At 49.7% G+C, this 24584-nt stretch overlaps 1 protein-coding gene across 9 annotated transcripts in view; it reads right to left on the bottom strand.

Moving 5' to 3' along the window:
• Positions 1–17800: 17800 nt before the first annotated feature.
• LOC125462699 (restin homolog) overlaps positions 17801–24584 on the bottom strand; it is a 120474-nt gene continuing 113690 nt past the window's right edge. For 8 of the 9 annotated variants that reach the window (XM_059653493.1, XM_059653498.1, XM_059653500.1 and 5 more), the window contains 4 exons: positions 23938–24052; positions 21408–21509; positions 20820–20896; positions 17801–18755 (listed from right to left, as the gene is read on the bottom strand). In XM_059653493.1, coding sequence (XP_059509476.1) covers positions 18668–18755; positions 20820–20896; positions 21408–21509; positions 23938–24052 — 382 coding nt within the window. In that variant the 3' untranslated portion in view covers positions 17801–18667. Of the gene's footprint in view, positions 18756–20819; positions 20897–21407; positions 21510–23937; positions 24053–24584 lie in introns of those variants that run through there. The other variant, XR_009447020.1, reaches the window with a different exon arrangement.

Raw genomic sequence — 24584 nt, 5'->3', positions numbered from 1 at the left:
GAATAAAAGCTCATGGTGTAGGGGTACCATATTGAGATAGAAGACTGACTGGTTAACAAGCAGTAAGGAATAGCTGTAAATGGGTCTTTTCCTGGTTGGCAGTGAGTGGTGTATGACAGGGGTCGGTACTGGAGTCTCAATCTTTTATAATTTACATACATGACTTAGTTCAAGGTATGTTTGCTAAATTTGCTGATCAAGCAAAGTTAGAGAAGTAAGAAGTAAGTTATGAAGAGGACTGAAGGAAGCCAAGGAGATAGATAGGTTCAGTGGTCAGCACTGCAGCCTCACAGCACCAGGGAACTGGGTTCAATTCCAGCCTCGGGTGACTGTCTGTGGGGAGTTTGCACATTCTCCCTGTGTCTGCGTGGGTTTCCTCCGGGTGCGCCGGCTTCCTCCCACAGTCCAAAGATGTGCAGGCTAGGTGGATCGGCCATGCTAAATTGCCCACAGTGTTCAGAGGTGTGTGGGTTATGGGGGATGGGTCTGGGTGGGATGCTTCAAGGGTCAGTGTGGACTTGTTGGGCCGACGGGCCTGTTTCCACACTGTAGGGAATCTAATAGTAAGTGGGCAAAGATCTGGCAAATTGAGTATAATGTGTGAAAATGCAAAATTGCCCATTTTGGCATACATACAGGACATACAGAAGATGATGAGAGATTACAGAGCTGTAAGTCGCAGAGGGATCTGGGTATCCTAGTGCATGATTTGCAAACAGTTAGTGTGCAGGGACAGCAAGGAATTTGGAAGAATTTAGTAGAATGTTACTATTTACCACAACAGCAATTGAATACAAAGGGAGGGAGGTTCTGCTTCAGTTATACTGAGCGTTGACATCACATTTACAGTATAATGAACATTCCTTGTTCCAGTCCGACTCAAGTGCCCACCCACAACTCTTTCACTAGTACATTGAAGATATCATTGGGGCTGCATCCCTCTCTCATCTGGAATTGGAAACATTTATCAGTTTTGCTTCCAGTTTCCAGGATGCTCTCACTTTCACATGGTCCACCTCTAACTCCTCCCTTTCTTGCCTCGTCATCTCTGTTTCTGTTCCTGGGGAATTGGCTGGTCACCAATATCCACTGATTCCTGCATTATTTATAGAATTTCTTTTTCTTACAGAATCCCTACAGTGTGGAAGCAGGTCATTCAGCACCTTGTGTGCATACCGATCCTCCGAAGAGTATCCCACTTTCCTACTGTATAACTGTAACCCTGCAATTCCAGAGGCTAACCCACACAATCTACACATTGCTGGGCACTATGGGTAATTTAGCATGGCCAATCCACCTAACCTGCACATCTTTGACTATACACATCCTGCTTCCTGTAACGACTGCATTCCATTCTCCCACATTCTCTGTCTCCGTCGCATCCGTTGCACTGCAGATGGGGGAGATGCCTCAGAGTTATCCACCTTTTTTCCTCAACCAACGATTCTAGTGGCTCATTGGTTAGCACTGCTGCCTCACAGCGCCAAGTTCGATTCCACCCTTGGGTGACTGTCTGTGTGGAGTTTGCCTGTGTCCGTGTGGATTCCCTCTGGTTTCCTCCCACAGTCCAAAGATGTGCAGGGTAGGTGAATGGGCCATGGGAAATTTCCCATGGTGTCCAAATATGTTAAGGTAGGTGGGTTAGGCATGGGAAATGTAGGGGTAGGGGGCGGATGGGATGCTTTTCAGAGGGGCAGTGTAGACTTGTTGGGCTGAATGGCCTGTCTCCATACTGTAGAGGTTCTATGAAAGTGAACATTGCACTGGGCCTCCCAAATGTCATGTGAACCTGAAGAGAACCCCAAACAAGGATACCGAAGTCCCTTTGTGCTTCAAATTTCCAAAGCCTTTTCCCACATAGAAAATACTCCACACCTCTACTCTTTCCACTAAAATGCGAAGCCTTGCACTCTCCCACACTTCCTTACCTACTTTCCTAGCCTGTCCAAGTCCTTCTGCAGCCTCCCGGTTTCCTCAACACTACCTGACCCTCCACCTATCTTCCTGTCACCTGCAAACTGAGCAGCAGTGTCCTAGTTCCTTCGCCCAGATTACCAGTTGACTGCTCTAGCATTGATTGTAATGTAATCTAGCTGTTGGCATAACAAGAGTTGGGCACAGAGACCTCGTATTTTATAAAGGACGATTATAATTCATTTGCTTTTGTATGTAAACCTTTCATTTATGAAGTCAAGTACCCATATGCCTTCTCGATGGCAATTTTCATGTTAATTCTGAAGCCAAGAACAACATCTTGGAAATATGGGAAGCTTTACCTGTTTTAAGTCACAATATATTTCAGGTCAGTCTTCACCAAGCGTGTGATGGGAATCTGCGCAACATGACATAAATCGAGTTAAAAAAAAACACCGCATTTCATATTTAAGTTCAGCCCCAAAGGTTGCCAGCAACATTGGGTTATTGAAGATCTCAGTTGTCATGGAAATGTTGTTCAGACAAAATAATGTGAACAGAGACTGGAATGAGAGGTTTTCTAAATGTGCCAATCCTTGGGATGTAGGTGAGACCGGAAAGGCCACATTTTTGCCTTTCCTTAGATGCTCCCAGGATATTACGAATCACAGAAGAATCATACCATAGTATGGGAGAGAAGGAGGCCATTATGCCATTCATTCCTGGGCTGGCCCTTTGGTGGAGATATCCCCTTCTCTTCCCCAAATACCCGAGTCAGGTTGTTAAACAGGATTTGATGTTAAGAAATTTGATCAGACTTATGTTTATTGTATTTTCCCAAGCTTTTCCAAAGACTGGTTAGTTTTGTCCAGGATTATGGTCTGTAAGTGATATTGTACCATAAAAGTGGGAGTCTGATTTGCTATAATGAGATTGTCCCTCATTCTTCTAAGCCTTGGGGAACATAGTCTAGCTCTGCCCAATCTCTTCTGGTTGAACAAACCCCTCATACCGGGAATCAGTCTCGTGAACCTTAGGAATATATCTATCCTTCGGCAAGACTCCAGGCTGCACACCGTACACACCGTACTCCAAAACACCATCAAACAAAGAAGTACAGATGCTGGAGATCTGAAATAGAAACAGGAAGTGCTGGAGAAACTCAGCAAGAATGGCAACATCTGTAGAGAGAGGAACAGAGTTAACGTTTCAGGTCCAGTGTGACTCCTCCTTGGAACTGAACCCGCTGAACAACAGATTTTCATCGCCCATCGCCACCTAAATCTGCCACAGCCCAGCACACTTTTATCAAATCTCCCCTGAAAAATCGAAAGCTGGTGTCATTAAAAGCGATCGGGCAGCAGCTAAATTCTTGTAAACAATGAATTACTCCACCACTGCTGTTCAATAAAGCAAGTCAGCTGTCCTTCTAAGGTCTCCCCTGTGTGTGACTCCAGTTCCATGCCAACATTGTCAACAGTGTCCTCTGCACTGCTGAGCCCCTGCATCAAACATTGTGTTCACCCGTACATTCTCAGGCTAATGAAAGATGGGCAACTAATGCAGACATTGCCCATGGTCTCCACAAACCAAGCACACAAATGGTGTGTGGGTCATACTGCCCGCTTGCTGGCTGATACTTCGCCTAAGCTACATGCACCACTCGAAGGACAGCTGTCCCTCCACACACCTAACCCCCGCAACTGCTGGGGACAAGGGGAGTAAATGAGGGTGAGGGGAGTTAAAAAGGGTGAGCAAGGGAGAGTGAGGGGCAGCGAGGGAAGACAGTGACAGGCAGGCCAGGTAGTTGGCGAGGGTGAGGGAACTTAGTGAGGGTGAGGGGGTGAAACAGGGGCGTGTGCGAGCGTGAGGGGAGTGTGTGAGTGTGAGGAGAGTGTGTGAGTGGAAGGGGAGTGTGAGTGCGTGAGCAGAGTGTGAGTGTGTGAGGGGAGTGTGTGAGTGTGAGGGGAGTGTGTGAGTGTGAAGGGAGTGTGAGAGTGGGAGGGAAATGTGAGTGTGGGAACACAGTGTGTGATTGTGAGGGGAATGTGTGAGTGCGAGGGGAGTGTGACTGTGTGAGGGGAGTGTGAGTGTGTGTGCATGAGTGTGAGGGGAGAGTGAGTCTGTGAGGGGAGTGTGAGTGTGAGGGGACAGTGTGAGTGTGAGTGTGTGAGGGGAGTGTGAGTCTGTGAGGGGAGTGTGAGTGTGAGGGGACAGTGTGAGTGTGAGTGTGTGAGGGGAGTGTGAGTCTGTGAGGGGAGTGTGAGTGTGAGGGAAGAGTGTGAGTGTGAGAGTGTGAGGGGAGTGTGAGTGTGTGGGGGGTGTGTGAGGGGAGAGTGTGAGTACGAGGGGAGTGTGTGTGTGGGTGTGAGTGTGAGGGGAGTGTGAGTGTGAGGGGAGTGTGAGTGTGTGATGTGAGTGTGAGGGGAGTATTTGCCTCCGGCACATCCCCGCTGCCCCCCCCACCCCGTGGCGGGCCATTCCCCCCCTCAGGGTCAGTCTATCCCTGAAAGAATATCTCACCCTGACTCGGTCTGTCTGGTCCTTCGCTCTGTGACTGTGACCCCTGACCTGACCTGAACCTAAACCCTGACCCCTGACCTCTGACACTGAACCATGACCCCTGACCCTGATCTGAAGCCCAAACACTGAAACGCCAGTGTGATCCCTGAACTGATGCCATTGCCCCCGGCCGTGCTGGGGGTGAGACCGCGCAGTCACACATCTCCCCCCAACCCCCAACACTGCCTCTGACCCTGCTCCCCGACCCTGCCCCCCGACCCTGCCCCCCCGACTCTGCCCCCCGACCCTGCTCCCCAACCCTGCCCCCCGACCCTGCCCCCCGACCCTGCTCCCCAACCCTGCCCCCCGACCCTGCCCCCCAACCCTGCTCCCCAACCCTGCCCCCCGACCCTGCCCCCGACCCTGCTCCCGAACCCTGCCCCCCAACTCTGCCCCCCGACCCTGCTCCCCAACCCTGCCCCCCAACTCTGCCCCCCGACCCTGCTCCCCAACCCTGCCCCCCGACCCTGCTCCCGAACCCTGCCCCCCAACTCTGCCCCCGACCCTGCTCCCCAACCCTGCCCCCTGCCATTACTGCCAGACTCGGGAAAAATCATGAAGCTGTAGCTCAGGAGGAGCTTATCAAACATTCAGGACATTGCAACGATTCGCAAACTCTCCCCACAGCAACCTCCCCACTCACCAACTCTCCCCCCGACCCCGCACTCACCAACTCTCCCCCCAGCAACCTCCCCACTCACCAACTCTCCCCCCGACCCCGCACTCACCAACTCTCCCCCCAGCAACCTCCCCACTCACCAACTCTCCCCCGACACCCACCTCATTAACTCTTCCCCCCGACCTCCCCACTCACCAACTCTCTCCCCGACCTCCCCACTCACCAACACTCCCCCGACACCCACCCTCAGCAACTCTCCCCGACCTCCCCACTCACCAACACTCCCCCCTGACCTCCCCACGTACCAACTTTCCCCACCCCAGCCACCCCCATCACCAACTCTCCCGCCGACCTCCCCACTCAGCATCTCTCCCCCGACTGTCCCCTCACCAACTCTCCCCCGAGCTTCCCACTCACCAACTCTCCCCCCGACACCCACCCTCACCAACTCTGCCCCTGACACCCGACTCACCCCCGACACCCACCCTCAACAACTCTCCCCCTGACCTCCCCACTCACCAACACTCCCCCCGACCTCCCCACATACCAACTCTCCCCCGACATCCACCCTCACCAACTCTGCCCCCCACCTCCCCACTCACCAACTCTCCCCCTGACCTCCCCACTCACCAACTCACCCCTGACACCCACCCTCACCAACTCTCTCCCCTGACCTCCTCACTCACCAACTCACCCCCAACATCCACCCTCACCAACTCTGCCCCCGACCCCCCCACTCACCAACTCTCCTCCCGATCCCCAACTCACCAACTCTCCCCCCCAACCTCCTCACTCACCAACTCTCCCCCCAACCTCCCCACATACCAACTCTCCCCACGCAGCATCTTTTCCCCCGACCGCCCCCTCACCAACTCTCCCCCGACCGCACCACTCAGCATCTCCCCCCCAAGCCACCACTGACCAACCCTCCCCCTGACATCCCCACTCACCACCTCCCCGCTCACCAACCCTGCCCCCCGCCCTCCCCACTCACCAACTATCTCCCCCCCAACCACCCCACTCACCAACCCTGCCCCCCGCCTTCCCCACTCCCCAACCCTCCCCCCTCACCAACTCTCTCCCCCACCCCGACCGCCCCACTCGCCATCTCTCCCCCCGACTTACCCCTCACCAACTCTCCCCCCCGACCTCCCCACTCACCAACTCTCCCCCCCCCGACCTCACCACTCACCAACTCTCCCCCCCCAACCTCCCCATTCACCAACTCTCACCCCCCGACCTTCCCACTCAGGAGCTCTCCCACCCCCGACCTCCGCACTCACCAACACTCCCCCCAACCTCCCCACTCACCACCTCCCTGCTCACCAACTCTCCCCCTGACCTCCCCACTTACCAACTCTCTCCCCCCCAACCACCCCGCTCACCAACTCTCCCCACGACTTCCCCACTCCCCAAATGTCCCCTCTGACCTCCCGACTCACCAACTCTCCCCCAACCTCCCCACTCACCAACTCTCCCCCCGCCGACCTCCCCACTCACCAACTCTCCCCCCCACCCTGACCCTCCCCACTCACCAGCTCTCCCCCCGACCTCCCCACTCACCAACTCTCCCCTCCCGACCTCCCCACTCACCCACTCTCCTCATGCCTTGCCCGCACAATAGTTTCACATAAACTGAACTCAGACCCTGTGGAGAACGATGCTTAGAAATGGCGATGGAGTTTGGGGAATGAGGCAATGACAGAGGGGTTGAGTAATTATTTTGTATCAGTCCTCACAGTAAGAAGATAGTACTAGTTTTCCAGAATTACTGAACACTCAAAGGGCGAAAGGAGGCGAGGAATTAAATGCAATGACCATCACTAATGATAATATTCCAGGGAACCTGGTTGAATAAAAATGGAACATCACTGGCAACTGTAGGCTGTATCCTGGGACGTTGAAAGGAAGCATCAGTAGAGATAGTGGATAAACTGGCAGTAATCCTTAGATTCTGGAAAAGCCCTCGAGCAGCAGAAAGCTGACAAAACAACCTTTCTTTAAAAAGTAAAGGAGACAAAAATAAAGGTAACTGTAGGACAGTCAGTTTAACATTTTTATTAGGGAAACATCAGAGATTATTACAAAAGATGCATTCAGAAACTAATAATATATTCGGGCAGCATTGGCCGACTTCAAGTAAGAGGAAATCATCCCTGATAAATTTACAAGAATTTGTTGAGGAATGAACAGGCAGATTAAATAAAAGGGGGGGGGGTGGTGGTGGCAGTGCTTGTGTGGCGCTTGCCTGGTAGAATTCTTGCCTGCCACTTGGGAGGCCTGAGCTTGATTCCTGATCGTGCTTGGTGCTCCTTTCTGTCCCTTATACTAGTGAGGGCAGGAATAGGAATTTGATCTTAGTAGTGGGCCGAACGTGCTGTACTGCTCAATGTTCTGTTAAGGAGGGTGGAGCCGATGAATGCGTGGCTCAGGAGTTGGTGCAGGGGAGAAGGATTCACATTTTGGATCATTGGCATCTCCTCTGGGTTAGAGGTGACCTGTATAAGAAGGAGAGTTTGCACACGAATTGGAAGGGGACCAATGTCCTGGCGGGGAGATTTGCTAGAGCTGCTCCGGAGGTTTTAAACTGGAAGGGTTGGGCAGCGGGGAGAGGTGGGTGGTTGGGATGACAGAGAGATAGTGAGAAAAGAGATCAGCCTGAGGCTGGTGCAGTTGAGAAAAAGAGCAAGTCAAACAGTGAGGGCAGGCAGGAGCAAGGTAGAGAATGAGGTAGGATGATAAATGAAACTGCATTTATTCCAATGCAAGAGGCCGAACAGGTGACTGGGCATGGATGGGAACATGGGACTGGGATATCATAGGGATTACAGAGACATGGCTCGGGTATGGACAGTACTGGCAGGCTAATGTTCCAGGATATAGATGCTGTAGGAAGGATAGAAAGGGGGGATTTTAACTTTCCAGGCATTGCCTGCAACTGCCACAGTGTTAAGGGATCAGATGGAGAGGAATTGGCTAAGTGTGTACAAGAAAATATTCTTTTTCAAATATGGACGTACTGACTAAAGAGGGTGCAAACCCTGCCCTACCATTGGGAAGTAAGCCTTCAGAAATGAGGTAACGGGTGTCCAGAGACAATATGTTCCTGTTAGGGTGGAGGGCGAGGAAAACATAGAACATAGAACATAGAACGGTACAGCACAGAACAGGCCCTTCAGCCCACGATGTTGTGCCGACCATTGATCCTCATGTATGCACCCTCAGATTTCTGTGACCATATGCATGTCCAGCAGTCTCTTAAATGTCCCCAAAAGAAGGAAGCACATGTCTGGTATGGACAACAGAGATTGAGCGAATCTCTGGAAGAGTACAAAAGCAGTAGGAGTTTACTTAAGAGGGAAGCCAGGAGGGGAAAAAAAGGAAACATGAGATCACTTTGGCAAATAGGGTTAAGGAAATCCAAAGGGATTCTACAAATACACTAAGGTCAAAAGAATAACTTGGGAGAGTATAGGTCACCTTAAAGATCAACAGGGCTCCCTATGTTGGAACTGCAGGAGGTGGCAGAGATGTTAAATGAGATAACACGGTGTAGAGCTGGATGAACACAGCATGCCAAGCAGCATCAGGGGAGCTGGAAAGCTGATGTTTTGGGTCTGGCCCCTTCTCCAGAAAAGGGGGAGGGAATGGGGTCTCTGAAATAACTAGGGGGGTGGGTGGGGAGAGGGAATGACAGAAGGTGGATAGAGGAACTGATAGGTGGAGAGGAGACGGACAGGTCAAGGAGGTGGGGATAAAACCAGTACAGGTGAGTGTAGGCAGGGAGTTGGGATGGGGGTTGGTCAGTGAGGAGGGTGGGAGGGAAGGTGGGAGAGAAGACGGGCTGGTCAAGGAGGCAGGGTCAAGAGGGGGGACTGGTCTTGGGATGACGTCAGGGGTGGGGAGATTTTGAAGCTGGTAAAGTCCACATTGAGACCATTGGGCTGCAGGGTTCCCAAGCAGAAGATGAAGTGTTGTTCCTCCTACCTTCGGGTGGCATCGTTGTGGCACTGGAGGAGGCCCAGTGTGGACATGTTGTCCAAGGAGTGGGAGGGGGTGTTGAAGGGGTTCGCGACTGGGAGGCGTTGTTGTTTGTTGCAAACTGAGTGTCGGTGATCCACAAAGCGGCCTCTGAGCCTCTGCTTGGTCTCCCTTAGAGGCCACAGCAGGAACAGCGGATACAATAGACCACATTTGCGGATGTGCAGATGAACATCTGTTTAATGTGGAAGGTTTTCTTGGGGCCTGGGGTGGGGGTGAGGGGGGAGGTGTGGGGGCAGGTGTAGCACTTCCTGCGGTTGCAGGGAAAGGTGCCGGGGGTGGGTGGGGGTAGTCGGGAGTGTGGAACGGACGAGGGAGTCACGGAGAGAGCGGTCTCTCCAGAAGGTAGATAAGGGTGGGGCGGGAATATATATCCTTGGTAGTGAGGTCAGATCGAAGGTGGCGGAAGTGGTGGAGAATGACGTGTTGAATCCGGAGGTTGAGGGGGTGATAAGCCTCCCTGACCTGTTTGTCTTTCCTCCCACCTATCAGCTCCTATATCCACCTTCTCTCATCACCTCCCCCCTCTCTCTATTTATTTCAGAGCCCCCTTCCCCTCCCCCATTTCTGATGAAGGGTCCAGACCCGAAACGTCAGCTTTCCTGCTCCTCTGATTGTGCTTGGCCTGCTGTGTTCATCCAGCTCCACACCTTGTTATCTCAGATTCTCCGGCATTTGCAGTTCCTACTGTCTCTGAGGGAGATATTGAGATTTTTTCATCAGTGTTTACGATGGGCAAGGGTATGGAAGCTAGAGAACTTGAAGAAATAAACTGCGACATCTTGAAAAATGCGCATGTTACAAGAGGAAGTGCTGGACATCTTAAAGCACATAAAGCTGGATAAATCCACGGGACCTGATCAGGTGTACCCTAGAACTCTGTGGGAAGTGATTGCTGGGCCCCTCCCTGAGATATTTGATTCATCGATAGCCGCAGGTGATGAGCCAGAAGACTGGAGGTCGGCTAATATGGTGCCACTATTTAAGAAAGACGGTAAGAAAAAGCCAGGGCATGTAGATCGGTGAGCCTGACATCAATGGTGAGCAAGTTGTTAGAGGTCAGCCTGGGGGACAGGATTTACATGATAAGGGATAGTCAGCATGGCTTTGTGCATAGGAAATCAAGCCTCACTAACTTGATTGAATTTTTTGAAGAAGTAACGAAGCGGACTGATGAGGGCAGAGCAGTGGATGTGATCTATATGGACTTCAGTAAGGCGTTTGACTAGGTTCCTCACGGTAGACTGGCCAGCAAGGTTAGAACACAGGGAGAACTAACTATGTGGATACAGAACTGGCTCAAAGGTAGAAGACAGAGGGTGGTGGTGGAGGGTTACTTTTCAAACTGGAGGCCTGTGACCAGCGATGTGCCACGAGGATCGGTGCTGGGCCCACTGCTTTTCGTCATTTATATAAATGATCTGGATGTGAATATAGGAGGTATGGTTAGTCAGTTTGCAGATGACAGTGAAATTGAAGGTGTAGTGGACAGTGAAGAAGGTTACCTTAGAGTACAATGGGATCTTGATCAGATGGGCCAATGGGCCGAGGAGTGGCAGACGGAGTTTAATTTAGATAAATGTGAGGAGCTACATTTTAGAAAGGCAAATCAGGGCAGGACTTACACACTTAATGGTAAGGTTCTGAGCATTGTCACATGAAGAGAGATTGAGTAGACTGGGTCTATATTTATTGAAATCTCGAAGAATGAGAGGGGATCACATGGAAACAAATAAAATTATTAAGGGAATAGTTAAGAAAGAAGCAGGGAGATTGTTTCTGGTGGGAGAAGCTGGAATTAGGGGGCACAGCCTCAAAATAAGGGGGAGCAGATTTATGACCGAGTTGAGGAGGAACTTCTTCACCCAAAGGATTGTGAATCTGTGGAATTCCCTGCCCAGAGAAGCAGTTGAGGCTATCTTGTTGCATGTTTTCAAGGCAAAGATAGATTTTTGAAGAGTAAAGGAATTAAGGGTTATGGTGAGCGGGCGAGAAAGTGGAGCTGAGTCTCAAAAAGATCAGCCATGATCTTTTTGAATAGCACAGCAGGCTCGAGGGGCAGATGGCGTAGTCCTGCTCCTCCTCCTGTTTCTTCTGTTCTATGTCCTGATGTGGATATGGCCTGGGAGGGGGGGTGCGGGCGGTGTATTGCCGAACAAAGAGACCTAGGGGTGCATGTTCATTGTTCATTGAAATTGGAGTCACAGGTATCTAGGATAGTGAAGGAGGTGTTTGGCATACCTGCCTTTATTTGTGAGTGCATAGGTATAGGAGTTGGGAGGTCATGTTGTGGCTGTACAGGGCTTAGGTCACTTTTGGAACACTGTGTGCAATTCGGGTCACCCTGCTATAGGAAAGATGTTGTGAAACTTGAAAGGGTTCAGAAAAGATTTACAAGGACGTTGCCAGGGTTGGAGGGTTTGAGCTGGAGGGAGAATAGGTTGGGGCTATTTTCCCTGGAGAGGTAGAGGCTCAGGGATGACCTTATAGAAGTTTATAAAATCATGATAGCCATAGATTGGGTGAATAGTCATTGTCTTTTCACCAGGGGAGTGCAGTCCAAAACTAGAAGACATGGGCTTGAGGGGAGAAGGGAAAGATTTAAAAGGGACCCAGGAGGCAACTTGATCACACAGAGGGTGGTGCGTGTAAGAAATGAGCTGCCAGAGGAGGTGGTGGAGGCTGGTACAGTTACAACATTTAAAAGGCATCTGGATGGGTTTATGAATAGGAAGGTTCAGGGGGATATGGGCCAGATGCTAGCAAATCGGACTAGATTAACTTAGGATATCTGGTCGGCGTGGATGCGATGGACAGAAGGGCCTGTTTACATGCTATGCATCTGTATGACTGAGTGAATGTCGTATAGTCGGATTTTCAGAAGGTGTTTGATAAGGTGCCACACAAATGGGCTTCTTAATAAAACGGGAGCCTATTGTGTTGGGGTAATATTTTAACACGGATGGAAAGTTGGCCCCAACATCGAAGAAAGACAGTTGGCAGAAAGATGGCATGTTCAGGTTGGGAACTGTAACTGGTGAAGTGCTGCAGAGATGGACCACAATCATTTACAAAGTATATTAATGACTTGGACAAGTAAATTAAACAAACTGTCGCCACGTCTGTAGGTGGCACAAAACCAGGTGGGAAGGCAATTGGCGAGGATGGCCAAAAAAGTCTGCAGAGAGAGATCAGCAGGTTAAGAGATTGGCAAACACTTGGCATTTGGAATATATAATGTAGGAAAATATGAGATCTTGCACTTTGGCAGGACGTAGAGAGGAGCTGATGAGTTGGCAGGTGAGTGCAGGTAGACAGTTGAGGGATCTGCTCCTCCCAACTCCCTGACCAATCCCCACCACTCACCACCTGCACTCACCAATCACCGTCCCACCTACCTTCCCTAACCCCACTCCTCCTCTCTTTACTTATTCCTGAGCTCCTTTCTCCCGCCCCATTACTGAAGAGGGGTCGAGGCCCGAAACATCACCTTTCCTGCTCCTCTGATGCTGCCTGGTCTGCTGTGTTCCTCCAGCTCCACATTGTGTTATCTATAAAGTGAGACCTGAGCTGTGCAGTCATCAACTCAATTGTTACCCTGTGAACATAAAGCACCCAGATAAATACTCACTCCTGCAAATATATACATGTCAGCCTTCACTACAGGCAGCTGATCAGGACAAAGTGAGATTATGACCTGCACAGAGCACAGGATAATCATCAGGCCCAGCAAGTTAATGTTCCCGCAGGTCTCTGTTCTTGGGCCTCTGTTCTTTGTAGCGTTTATAAATGACTTGGATGAGGAGGTTGAGGGGTGCGTTAGTATGTTTGCTGATGACACAAAGGTTGGAGGTGCCGTTGATAGTATCGAGGGCTATTGCAGGCTTCAGCGAGACATTGACAGAATGCAGAGCTGGGCTGAGAAATGGCAGATGGAGTTCAACCTGGATAAATGCGAAGTGATGCAATTTGGAAGGTTGGACTTAAATGCTGAATATAGGATTAAAGGCAGGATTCTCGGCAGTGTGGAGGAACAGCGGGATCTTGGCGTTCAAGTGCATAGCTCCCTCAAAGTTGCCACCCAAGTGGATAAGGTTGTTAAGAAAGCATATGGTGTTTTGGCTTTCATTAACAGGGGGATCGAGTTTAAGAGCCGTGAGGTTATGCTGCAGCTCTACAAAACCCTGGTGAGACCACACTTGGAATATTGTGTCCAGTTCTGGTCGCCCTATTATAGGAAGGATGTGGAGGCTTTGGAGAGGGTGCAAAGGAGGTTTACCAGGATGCTGCCTGGACTGGAGGGCTTGTCTTATGAGGAGAGGTTGACTGAGCTTGGACTTTTCTCTCTGGAGAGAAGGAGGAAGAGAGATGACCTGCTCGAGGCGTACAAGGTAATGAGAGGCATGGATAGAGTCGATAGCCAGAGACTTTTCCCCAGGGCAGGATTGACTACCACGAGGGGTCATAGTTTTAAGGTGTTAGGAGGAGGGTATAGAGGAGACATCAGAGGGAGGTTCTTCACCCAGAGAGTTGTGAGCGCATGGAATAGTTTGCCAGTGGTAGCCGTGGAAGCGGAGTCATTAGTGACATTTAAGCGACTGCTGGCCATGCACATGGACAGCAGTGAATTGAGGGGAATGTAGGTTAGGTTATTTTATTTTTGGATTAGGATTATTCCACAGCACAACATTGTGGGCCGAAGGGCCTGTACGGTGCTGTACTTTTCTATGTTCTGTGTTCTATGTTCTATTCCCCAATAACAGGAATAGATCAGCAACTCGTTCAATGAGCTGATACGGGATGAACAGCCAATGACAATGCATGCATGTGCCATTCAAAGTCCTGGGTAATTTAAATGTTACATACTTAATGCACGTACAGAGACTAAGACAACTGGCACTGGCTAGAATTAAGGGTTTTTTTTAACATGAAGATTATTTTAAATTGTGTTTATTATGACAGAACTTGTCTTCTGCTGAAAAAGTACATGTTTTGACGAAGATCTTTGGCCTGAGCTCATCAGGACAATTCACAAGAATGTTGTAATAGTTGTAACAAGGTTGGCCAGCTGGGACTTATAGAGTATGAGTCCCCCGATTGGGGCAGTTAATCTGGTCAATCAGAGACTATAAACAGGACAGCTCACTCTGAAGGAGCTGGATCAATGTCAATGACTTTCCACATTGAAGTAAGGACTGACTTGGTGATGGGATACCAGCCTCAGGAGTTACTTCAAATGCTAATTCACGGACAACCAATGTTTACTCTGCAAGAGGGAAGAGTGCTGGTTGGCTGGGATGTGGAATCTGATTGTCCCAATGTGCAGGACCTGGGGTCAAGTTCTGGATGTCTTGCCTCCTGGAATGAAATGGCAACCCCTCCCTTAGAGGGGCTCAGGAGGAAGTAAAAGAAAGGACACATTCTCCAACCTTCTTACTGATTTTGTATTTCACCTCCTTCACCGAATGTGGGGATCACTCATAAAGCCAACAGTCACTGCTTATCCTGAGCTGCCGTTGAAAAGGTGGTGCTGAGCTGCCGCAGTCCATGTGCTGCTGGTTGACTGTGTGCTGCTGGGGAGGGAGGTCCAGCATTTTAGAACATAGAACACAGAACAATACAGCGCAGAACAGGCCCTTCGGCCCTTGATGTTGCGCTGACCTGTGAACTAATCTAAGCCCCTTCCCCTACACTATCCCATGATTATCCATATGCTTATGCAAGGACTGTTTAAATGCCCCTAATGTGGCTAAGTTAACTACATTGGCAGGCAGGGCATTCCACGCCCTTACCACTCTCTGAGTAAAGAACCTGCCTCTGACATCTGTCTTAAATCTATCACCCCTCAGTTTGTAGCTAGGCCCCCTTGTACAAGCTGAAGTCATCATCCTCGGTCCAGTGACAGCGAAGGAATGGTGATATATAATAATAACCACGCAGTCGCAGTGACTTCTCAGTGACTATCGGCACTACATGGCAGAACAGTCTAAACAGATTGTTTATCCAGAACTGGGTGGCTGGGAGGCCAGGATAGGATTGCACTGTCAGGAAAAGAGTGAGTGAATGCATGAAAGAAAGACTGCGCTGTGTCTTGGCATTACGGACAGGACCAGGTTAGCGGTGAGGATAGAGCAAGCAAGTGTATTTCTGGGGAGACAATGCAGGGGCGGGAAAGGGGGGCAGTTTGAGATACCTGGGTATTGGGAGCAGTTTCGGAGAAAAGTGGGGCCTGTACAGGACAGCTGGGTGATATCTGAGCTGAGCCAGGAATGATGTCCCAGTGGAGTGATTTGTAAATGTTACTGGGGGTGGTTTAAAGTAACTTGACAAGCCATGGGAACCAGGCAGTAAAGTTAAACAGAATGTTTACAAACAAGATACACAGAGCTCTAAAGTAAAAACTAAGGTATCTGGTGTGGTCAAAGTATGAGAGAATGCAAGAAAGTCCAAACTAATGCACAGATGTAAATATGTGAACGGTGTTAACCGGTAGACAGATAGCCATTTGAGAATATGATGTTCTGGTTATGACAGTCACCTGGCTCAAATAAACACAGCAGCTTTGGGTCTTAAATAGTGCTGGATACAAGAGATTCAGGAAGGATAGCAAAGGGAAAAATAGAAAAGAATATTACAGAAAAGAGATGTCCTTGAGAGGTAACAAGGTTTCGAGCGGGATGAACACAACAGACCAAGCAGCAGAGGAGCAGGAAGGCCGACGTTTCGGTCCTAGACCTTTCTTCAGAAGCAGTTCCTACTAGCTCTGTCCTTGCGAGGTTCTGGGGTGGGTTAGATTAGGAATCAGCCACCTAAATAACAAGAAGAGCCATATTTTCAAAGTGTGCCAAAAACATAATATTCTCAGAGCTTTAATGTTGTAATTTAAATGCTACAATGTAAAAGGACAAAAGACATTTTGATAGATTTCTAAGCAACATCATTTTACTGATGCTCACAAACATACGTGTTAAAAAAGGGCATTTTGATAATATTTTCAAGATTTGTACGAAGTGTTAATTGAATGATACCTTCCTGCATATACAATATTGGTCAAAGTTTAGAAAAATAAAACAAGTTATTAAAAACTAAACATTTATCAGTGATTCGTGCAATTGGCTACAGGCAAAATGTGATCTGTGAACATGATGGTGCTCGGCATCATTTCAAAGCGATTGTAACTTTCGGTACAAGTGGGTGGAGTGCACAGATAACCGTGCCCCACTGTGCCACAATCATCAGAATAAACACTTCCTGACAGTCCCATACTGAGAACAAGAGCAATTCACACCAGATTTCTTCAGTAAGAGTAAAAACAACCCTGTTCACATAAAAAGAGCAGTAAAAATATAACAGATTTCTGATTTATACAACCCCACGCCTTCAAAAACCCCAACACACACGCACACACACACACATATGTGTGTGCACACACAAACACACACACGTGCTCACACACATGCATGTGCACACACATATGCGCACACACACAAACACACACACGCACACAAACTCAAACATGATTCGGGCAGACTAAATACGAGCAGCTTAACGTACAAACTCTGGCTATAAGAGAATATGTACGATAGGGTAAACAAAATTCTGAAGATCAAATGTCCAAACAACCGGGTGGACAGCGAAGTTCCCTCACTCTTTTTGAGGTTTACAGATATGATAGGGTGTTGCCAGGACATTGATGGTCATCCTTTGATCTGCTGGTTGATCAGGGACCTGAAGTATTTTGGATGAATTATTTCTTTTAAGCTTTCTTGGGTTCTCTGTCATCCTCACCACGCAGAAGGGGGTTAGAGAGAGACAGAGAGAGAGAGGCTCTCCACCCTAACACTCTGGCTGTTTTACACACTCTGCTACTGTTGGCATTGACAACTTCGATGAAATGTTGCAGTGCAACCAGAGAGCAGTTGACTTGCGGAATTTCCTCAGTTCAAAATATTCTTGGTGATGCTCAGTCTTGAATTATCTTTGTTTTTACTTCCAAAACAACAGCATTATTTTTGCACCGTTCAACAATATACAACACTTGATTCTCAGGTTACAAACGCTCAAGCCTTTTCAGTTTCAAGAGTACAGCTTCGATTGCAGTTTATTGTCCCAAAACTGAAAAACATTGTGTTTCTTTTTACACTTATGATGTTTGATCAATGCAAGTTTTCCATATATTTTAGAGATTTAACATTTCACAAGTTATACCTCTGAAGTGTCAAAACACCTGTTGTTGAGAAGATTTATACGTAAGTGTAAAATAGATTACTATTTTATTTGAATATGACAAGGAATAGGTTTGATTGTTCAAAGGTGAGAATTGAATGTGAGATTTTACTGGATCACAGCCCCTTGAAGTCTGTGATAGAGCTAAGAAACAACAGTGGGGCTATTACGCTAGTGGATGTATACCTTAGGCTACCAACAAAAGGTATAGCTATTCATCAGATTTGTAAGAAAAAGGCAGACTGGTACAAAATCTATACGGTGTTATATTGAGAGACTTTAATTATCCAAATATAAACTGGGAGAGTAATAGTGTAAACAGGGCAAGTGTTTTTTTTAGATTAGATTCCCTACAGTGTGGAAACAGGCCCTTCAGCCCAACAAGTTTACACCGCCCCTTGAACCATCCCACCCAGACCCATCCCCCTATAACCCACACACCCCTGAACACTACGGGCAATTTAGCATGGCCGATCCACCGAGCCTGCACATCTTTGGACTGTGGGAGAAAACCGGAGCACCCGGAGGAAACCCATGCAGACACGGGGAGAATGTGCAAACTCCGCACAGACAGTCACCTGAGGCTGGAATTGAACCCGGGTCCCTGGCGGCGCAAGGCTGCAGTGTTACCCACTGAGCCAATGTGCCACCATGGCACCATGCCGTTTTTGAAGGGTATACAAGGAATTTTCAAGCAACATGTGCAGGGCTACAGGAACGGTGCAACAAGGGTACAAGGTGACAGTGTACAGTGATGGGACAGTGTACAGTGCTGGGACAGTGTACAGAGATGGGACAGTGTACAGAGATGGGACAGTGTACAGAGATGGGACAGTGTACAGAGATGGGAAGTGTACAGTGATGGGACAGTGTACAGAGATGGGACAGTGTACAGAGATGGGACAGTGTACAGTGATGGGACAGTGTACAGAGATGGGACAGTGTACAGTGATGGGACAGTGTACAGAGATGGGACAGTGTACAGAGATGGGACAGTGTACAGAGATGGGACAGTGTACAGAGATGGGAAGTGTACAGTGATGGGACAGTGTACAGAGATGGGACAGTGTACAGAGATGGGACAGTGTACAGAGATGGGACAGTGTACAGTGATGGGACAGTGTACAGAGATGGGACAGTGTACAGTGATGGGACAGTGTACAGTGATGGGACAGTGTACAGAGATGGGACAGTGTACAGTGATGGGACAGTGTACAGAGATGGGACAGTGTACAGTGACGGGACAGTGTACAGTGACGGGACAGTGTAATGGGTGAGAACAATGGGACAGAGCAGTATTACAGTCTATGTGCAGCATTTCCCCTTCTTCCTGGGTTGATTCACCATCTCCACTACTGAGCCTTTGATTTTCTCATCCTGCTGTTTCAGCAATCTGTAAAGAAACAAGGAGAGGTAGCAGTGAACAGCATCTGCAGGGCGGTAACAGCACACAGGGCAGGGTGGTATACACAGGCAGAGCAGGGCGGTATCCACAGATGGGCAGGGCGGTACACACAGACAGGGCAGGGCAGTACACGCTGACAGGGCAGGGCGGTACACACAGACAGGGCAGGGTGGTATACGCAGACAGGGCAGGGTGGTATACGCAGACAGGGCAGAGTGGTATACACAGACAGGGCAGGGCGGTATACACAGACAGGGCAGGGCAGTATACACAGACAGGGCAGGGCAGTATACACAGGCAGGGCAGGGCGGTGTACACAGACAGGGCAGGGCGGTATACACAGACAGGGCAGGGCAGTATACACAGGCAGGGCAGGGCGGTGTACACAGACAGGGCAGGGCAGTATACACAGGCAGGGCAGGGCGGTGTACACAGACAGGGCGGGGCTGTATACACAGACAGGGCAGGGTGGTATACACAGACTGGACAGGGCGTAGGGCAGGGTGGTATATACAGACAGGGCAGGGCGGTACACACAGACAGGGCAGGGCAGTACACGCTGACAGGGCAGGGCGGTACACACAGACAGGGCAGGGTGGTATACACAGACAGGGCAGGGTGGTATACACAGACAGGGCAGGGCGGTATACACAGACAGGGCAGGGCAGTATACACAGGCAGGGCAGGGCGGTGTACACAGACAGGGCAGGGCGGTATACACAGACAGGGCAGGGCGGTATACACAGGCAGGGCAGGGCGGTGTACACAGACAGGGCAGGGCAGTATACACAGGCAGGGCAGGGCGGTGTACACAGACAGGGTGGGGCGGTATACACAGACAGGGCAGGGTGGTATACACAGACTGGACAGGGCGTAGGGCAGGGTGGTATATACAGACAGGGCAGGGCAGTATACACAGACAGGGCAGAGCAGTACACACAGACAGGGCAGGGCGGTATACACAGACAGGGCATGGCGGTATACACAGACAGGGTAGAGCGGTATACACAGACTGGGCAGGGCGTAGGGCAGGGTGGTATACACAGACAGGGCAGGGCAGTATACACAGGTAGGGCAGGGCAGTACACACAGACAGGGCAGGGCAGTACACACAGACAGGGCAGGGCGGTATACACAGACAGGGCAGGGCAGTATACACAGGTAGGGCAGGGCAGTACACACAGACAGGGCAGGGCAGTACACACAGACAGGGCAGGGCGGTATACACAGACAGGGCAGGGTGGTATACACAGACAGGGCAGGGCAGTGTACACAGGCAGGGCGGGGCGGTGTACACAGACAGGGCGGGGCGGTATACACAGACAGGGCAGGGTGGTATACACAGACTGGACAGAGCGTAGGGCAGGTGGTATATACAGACAGGGCAGGGCGGTATACACAGACAGGGCAGAGCAGTACACACAGACAGGGCAGGGTAGTATACACAGGCAGGGCAGGGCAGTATACACAGACAGGGCAGGGTGGTATACACAGACAGGGAAGGGTGGTATACACAGACAGGGCATGGAGGTATACACAGGCAGGGCAGGGCGGAGTACACAGGCAGGGCAGGGTGGAGTACACAGACAGGGCAGGGTGGTATACACAGACTGGACAGGGCGTAGGGCAGGGTGGTATATACAGACAGGGCAGGGCGGTATACACAGACAGGGCAGAGCAGTACACACAGACAGGGCAGGGCGGTATACACAGACAGGGTAGGGCGGTATACACAGACAGGGCAGGGCGGTGTACACAGGCAGGGCAGGGTGGTATACACAGACAGGGCATGGAGGTATACACAGACAGGGCAGGGCAGTATACACAGGTAGGGCAGGGCGGTGTACACAGACAGGGCAGGGTGATATACACAGACAGGGCAGAGCGGTATACACAGACTGGGCAGGGCGTAGGGCAGGGTGGTATACACAGACAGGGCAGGGCGGTATACACAGACAGGGCAGGGCGGTATACACAGACAGGGCAGGGCAGCTGGGACAGACACCGGGCCACAAAGACAGAAGGGCTTCCATTTGTTTGTGCTTAACTCACTTTGTCAGCTGCAGCATGGCTGTGCTAATGTTGTGGCCGGTACAGGCACTACACTCATAGAACATGATGTTGTACTCCTGGAGACACAGAGAGCGGGTGGGGATCGAATGAGAATAAGTTAGTGCCCACAGTCACTGAGTTTTCGAAACAGTCACATGGGCTCACTCTATCACTTCACAAACGGTTACTGAAGCTGCTCAGGGACCCCTCTGTCATCCCTGATGCTGCTAGGGTGCAGTCACTGAGCTCGATGGGATCATTGCTCCCATCAGTGGTTGGCTGGACGATTGCCCCTGCATTGCGAGCATTCAGAGCGAATTGGGCAAGGTCTCCATTTTTGGGATTGTTAGTGGAGAGAAGGCTGGTCACAGAATGCCCCCGAGCAAGGTCCATCCAGCTCCGATCCGCTGACTTTTGCGGTCAAACAGGCAAGTGGACGCTGGGTGAGGTGCCAGCCCTGATGAGTGCATGTGAGCAGGATCTGTCAGGCTGACCTCACGCCTGGAGAAGACCTGACACAGAGGGAGCTGACAGCAGCTCTTGGGGAGGACTGTAATGTTGGCTGTACTGTCAATAATAGGCACCAACCTGGGCAAGGCGCTGCCCCTCGGGGGTGGGCACTTTACGATGAGCTACATCATCTGTCTTGTTCCCCAGAAGAAGAATGGCAACATTATCATCCACTGTTTCCTGGGAAGAGAGTTTGGAAAGGCAACAGAAGGGATGGAGGAAGAGATGGAGAGGAAGAAGGAGATGGAGAAAGAGAGGAAGGGGTGGAGACATTATGGTAGGGAAAGAAAGAGAGATGGACGTGGGGAAGAGGCATGAAGGGTGATAAAGAAAGAAATTCAACAAGAGGAAGAGAGAGGTGGATTGAGAGAGAAATGGCGGGAGAAAAATGGAGAGAGTGAGAAGAGAGAGGCAGGTGGAGAAATAAACAGAAGACCAAGGAAGAAAAATTGAGAGGTAGATGGAGAAAAAGAAAGAAGGAGGAAGAGAGAAAAGGTATAAGGGAAGACACAGGAGTGAGGGGGAGACAGAAAGGGGAAAGATGCAATATAACGGAAGTTCAGGGAAAGATAGAGAGAGTGAATTAGAGGCAGAGAGAGGAAAATAGAAAGATGGAGGTGGAGGGAATACAGGGAAGGGAAAAATAGATAGATAGATGAGGGCAGATAGAAAGAAGAGACAGTGAACAATATGGAGAGGGGGGAGGGATAGAAAGAGCGAAACAGAAGGATGGAGAGACAGAATCAGAGTGCAAGTGATAGGAAGACAGAGGAAAAAGGGGTGTGGGAGAAAGGCAGAAGAGGGAAGAGGAAGAGTGAAAGAGAAATGGAGGGAGAGAGAGGGGGAGAGCAGAAAGGTTGAAGAGTGAGAGGAAGATACAGCCTGTCATATTGAGCATTTTATGGAATTTCCACATTCACTGAATTTAAGTTTGGATAAAACTGTATGTTTTCAACACAGATTCCACATTTCTCATACATCAACATCCAATGAAGTGTTTCTGAAGCTGCAAAAACCCCATTCCAATGTACAGTTGACCTGATGGTAGTTACTGCTCAAAGGATAAATGATACCTGGAGGACTTCCCCTGCTCTACTTCCAGTTGAAATACGGGATATTTTACAATTACCGAAAGGAGCAGCAGGCTCTCAGTTTAATGGAACATTCAAAAAACAGCACCTCACCCAGTGTCCATAATACAGCATTCCCTTAGCACACCACTAGAGTATCCGGGCTCAAGCCTCTGTTAAGTTACTCCTCTACATGGCTCTGAGCACAAAGAAGCAACATGAGGCATGAAGGTCACCCCAAGAGGTCACTGTAATTTGTAACACAGATGTCGGTGTCATTGTCTATTATTTCTGTGCATTACAGGAACATACAATGACCCTGTCAAACGCAATCTTTCCACTGGCTGTGCTTCCATTCATAATTCTTTCACAAGGTTTGAGCATCGCTGGTTAGCCCAGTGTGTATTGCCTGTCCCTAGCTGCCCCTTGAGAAGGTGATTGTGAGCTGCCTTCTTGAACCGCTGCAGCGAAGGGGGTGTATCTACAGCCATGCTGCCATTCAGGAGGGAGTTTCAGGATTTTGCAGCAATACTGAAGGAGGAGTGATATATGTCCAAATCAGGATGGCGAGTGCCTTGGAGGGGTACCTGCAGGGGGCGGTGCTCTCATGTAGCTGCCACCCTTGTCATTCCAGATGGAAGTGGTCATTGGTTTGGAAGGTGCTGTCTGAGGATCTTTGGTGAATTTCTGCAGTGCATCTTGTAGATAGTACACACTGCTGCTACTGAGTGTCGGTGGTGGAGGGAGTGGATGTTTGTGGATTTGGTGCCAATCAAGCGGCTGCTTTGTCCTGGATGGTGTCCAGCTACTTAAGTGTTGTTGGGGCTGCACTCATCCAGGCAAGTGGGGAGTATTCCATCACACTCCTGACTTGTGCCTTGTAGATGGTGGACAGGCTTTGGGGAGTCAGGAGGGGAGTTACTAGAATTCCTAGCCCGTGATCTGCTGTTGTAGCCACATTACTAGTACATCTAGCTCAGTTCAGTTCCTGGTTATTAGTAGCCCCGGTATGTTGACAGTGGAGGAGGTTCTGTGATGGTAATGCCTTTGAATATCAAGGAGCAGTGATTAGATTCTCTTTAGGTGGAAGTGATTATCGGACACAGATTGCTTCGGTATCTCAGGAGTCACGAATGATGCTGTCAGACAATGCAGTCAGCAGTGATCCATAACTGTTTTCCACTAAAAGCTGGGAAAAACCAAACTATTGTCTTCAGTCCCCTTCCACAGGGCTCAGAGTCCTCGCTACTGACAGTGCTGTGCTTCACTGCCTGAGGCTGAGCCAGCACAGCTTCAAGAGTGGCATTAGTGAGCCAAGCCTGGCATGAAGAAGGGCAGTACTACAGCAGCTCAGCATGATCTCAAATGGGCCTTGCAGACCTTAGATAGTCTGTCAGAAAAATCAGGTCCATATTGGCAAATAGCAGTCTACTTCAGTGTGCCTTCAGTGACCTTCCAGCCAGACCTATCCCTGAGCTCTGAAAGTCCTCATGCAGGGTATGAGCAGTGTAAAGTGACTGAAACTGAATGTTTCTTACCTTGATAGATCCCAGCCAGTAGCGTACCTCTGCGAATGAGCTGGACGATGTAATGTCATACATCACGATCACTCCATCAGCCTTCCTGAAGAACTGTTTGGTTAAACTGCGGAATCTGAGATGATAGAACATAGAACAAAGAACATAGAAAAGTACAGCACCGTACAGGCCCTTCGACCCACAATGTTGTGCTGTGGAATAATCCTAATCCAAAAATAAAATAACCTAACCTACATTCCCCTCAATTCACTGCTGTCCATGTGCATGGCCAGCAGTCGCTTAAATGTCACTAATGACTCCGCTTCCACGGCTACCACTGGTAAACTATTCCATGCGCTCACAACTCTCTGGGTGAAGAACCTCCCTCTGACGTCTCCTCTATACCTTCCGCCTAACACCTTAAAACTATGACCCCTGGTGGCAGTCAATCCTGCCCTGGGGAAAAGTCTCTGGCTATCGACTCTATCCATGCCTCTCATTACCTTGTATGCCTCGAGCAGGTCACCTCTCTTCCTCCTTCTCTCCAGAGAGAAAAGTCCGAGCTCAGTCAACCTCTCCTTGTAAGACAAGCCCTCCAGTCCAGGCAGCATCCTGGTAAACCTCCTTTGCACCCTCTCCAAAGCCTCCACATCCTTCCTATAATAGGG

This window comes from Stegostoma tigrinum, chromosome 21 (genome assembly GCF_030684315.1).
Source record: "Stegostoma tigrinum isolate sSteTig4 chromosome 21, sSteTig4.hap1, whole genome shotgun sequence".
NCBI classification, from domain to species: domain Eukaryota; kingdom Metazoa; phylum Chordata; class Chondrichthyes; order Orectolobiformes; family Stegostomatidae; genus Stegostoma; species Stegostoma tigrinum.
Note: the sequence above shows the minus strand (reverse complement) of the source record. Positions and strands in the feature narration are given on the sequence as shown.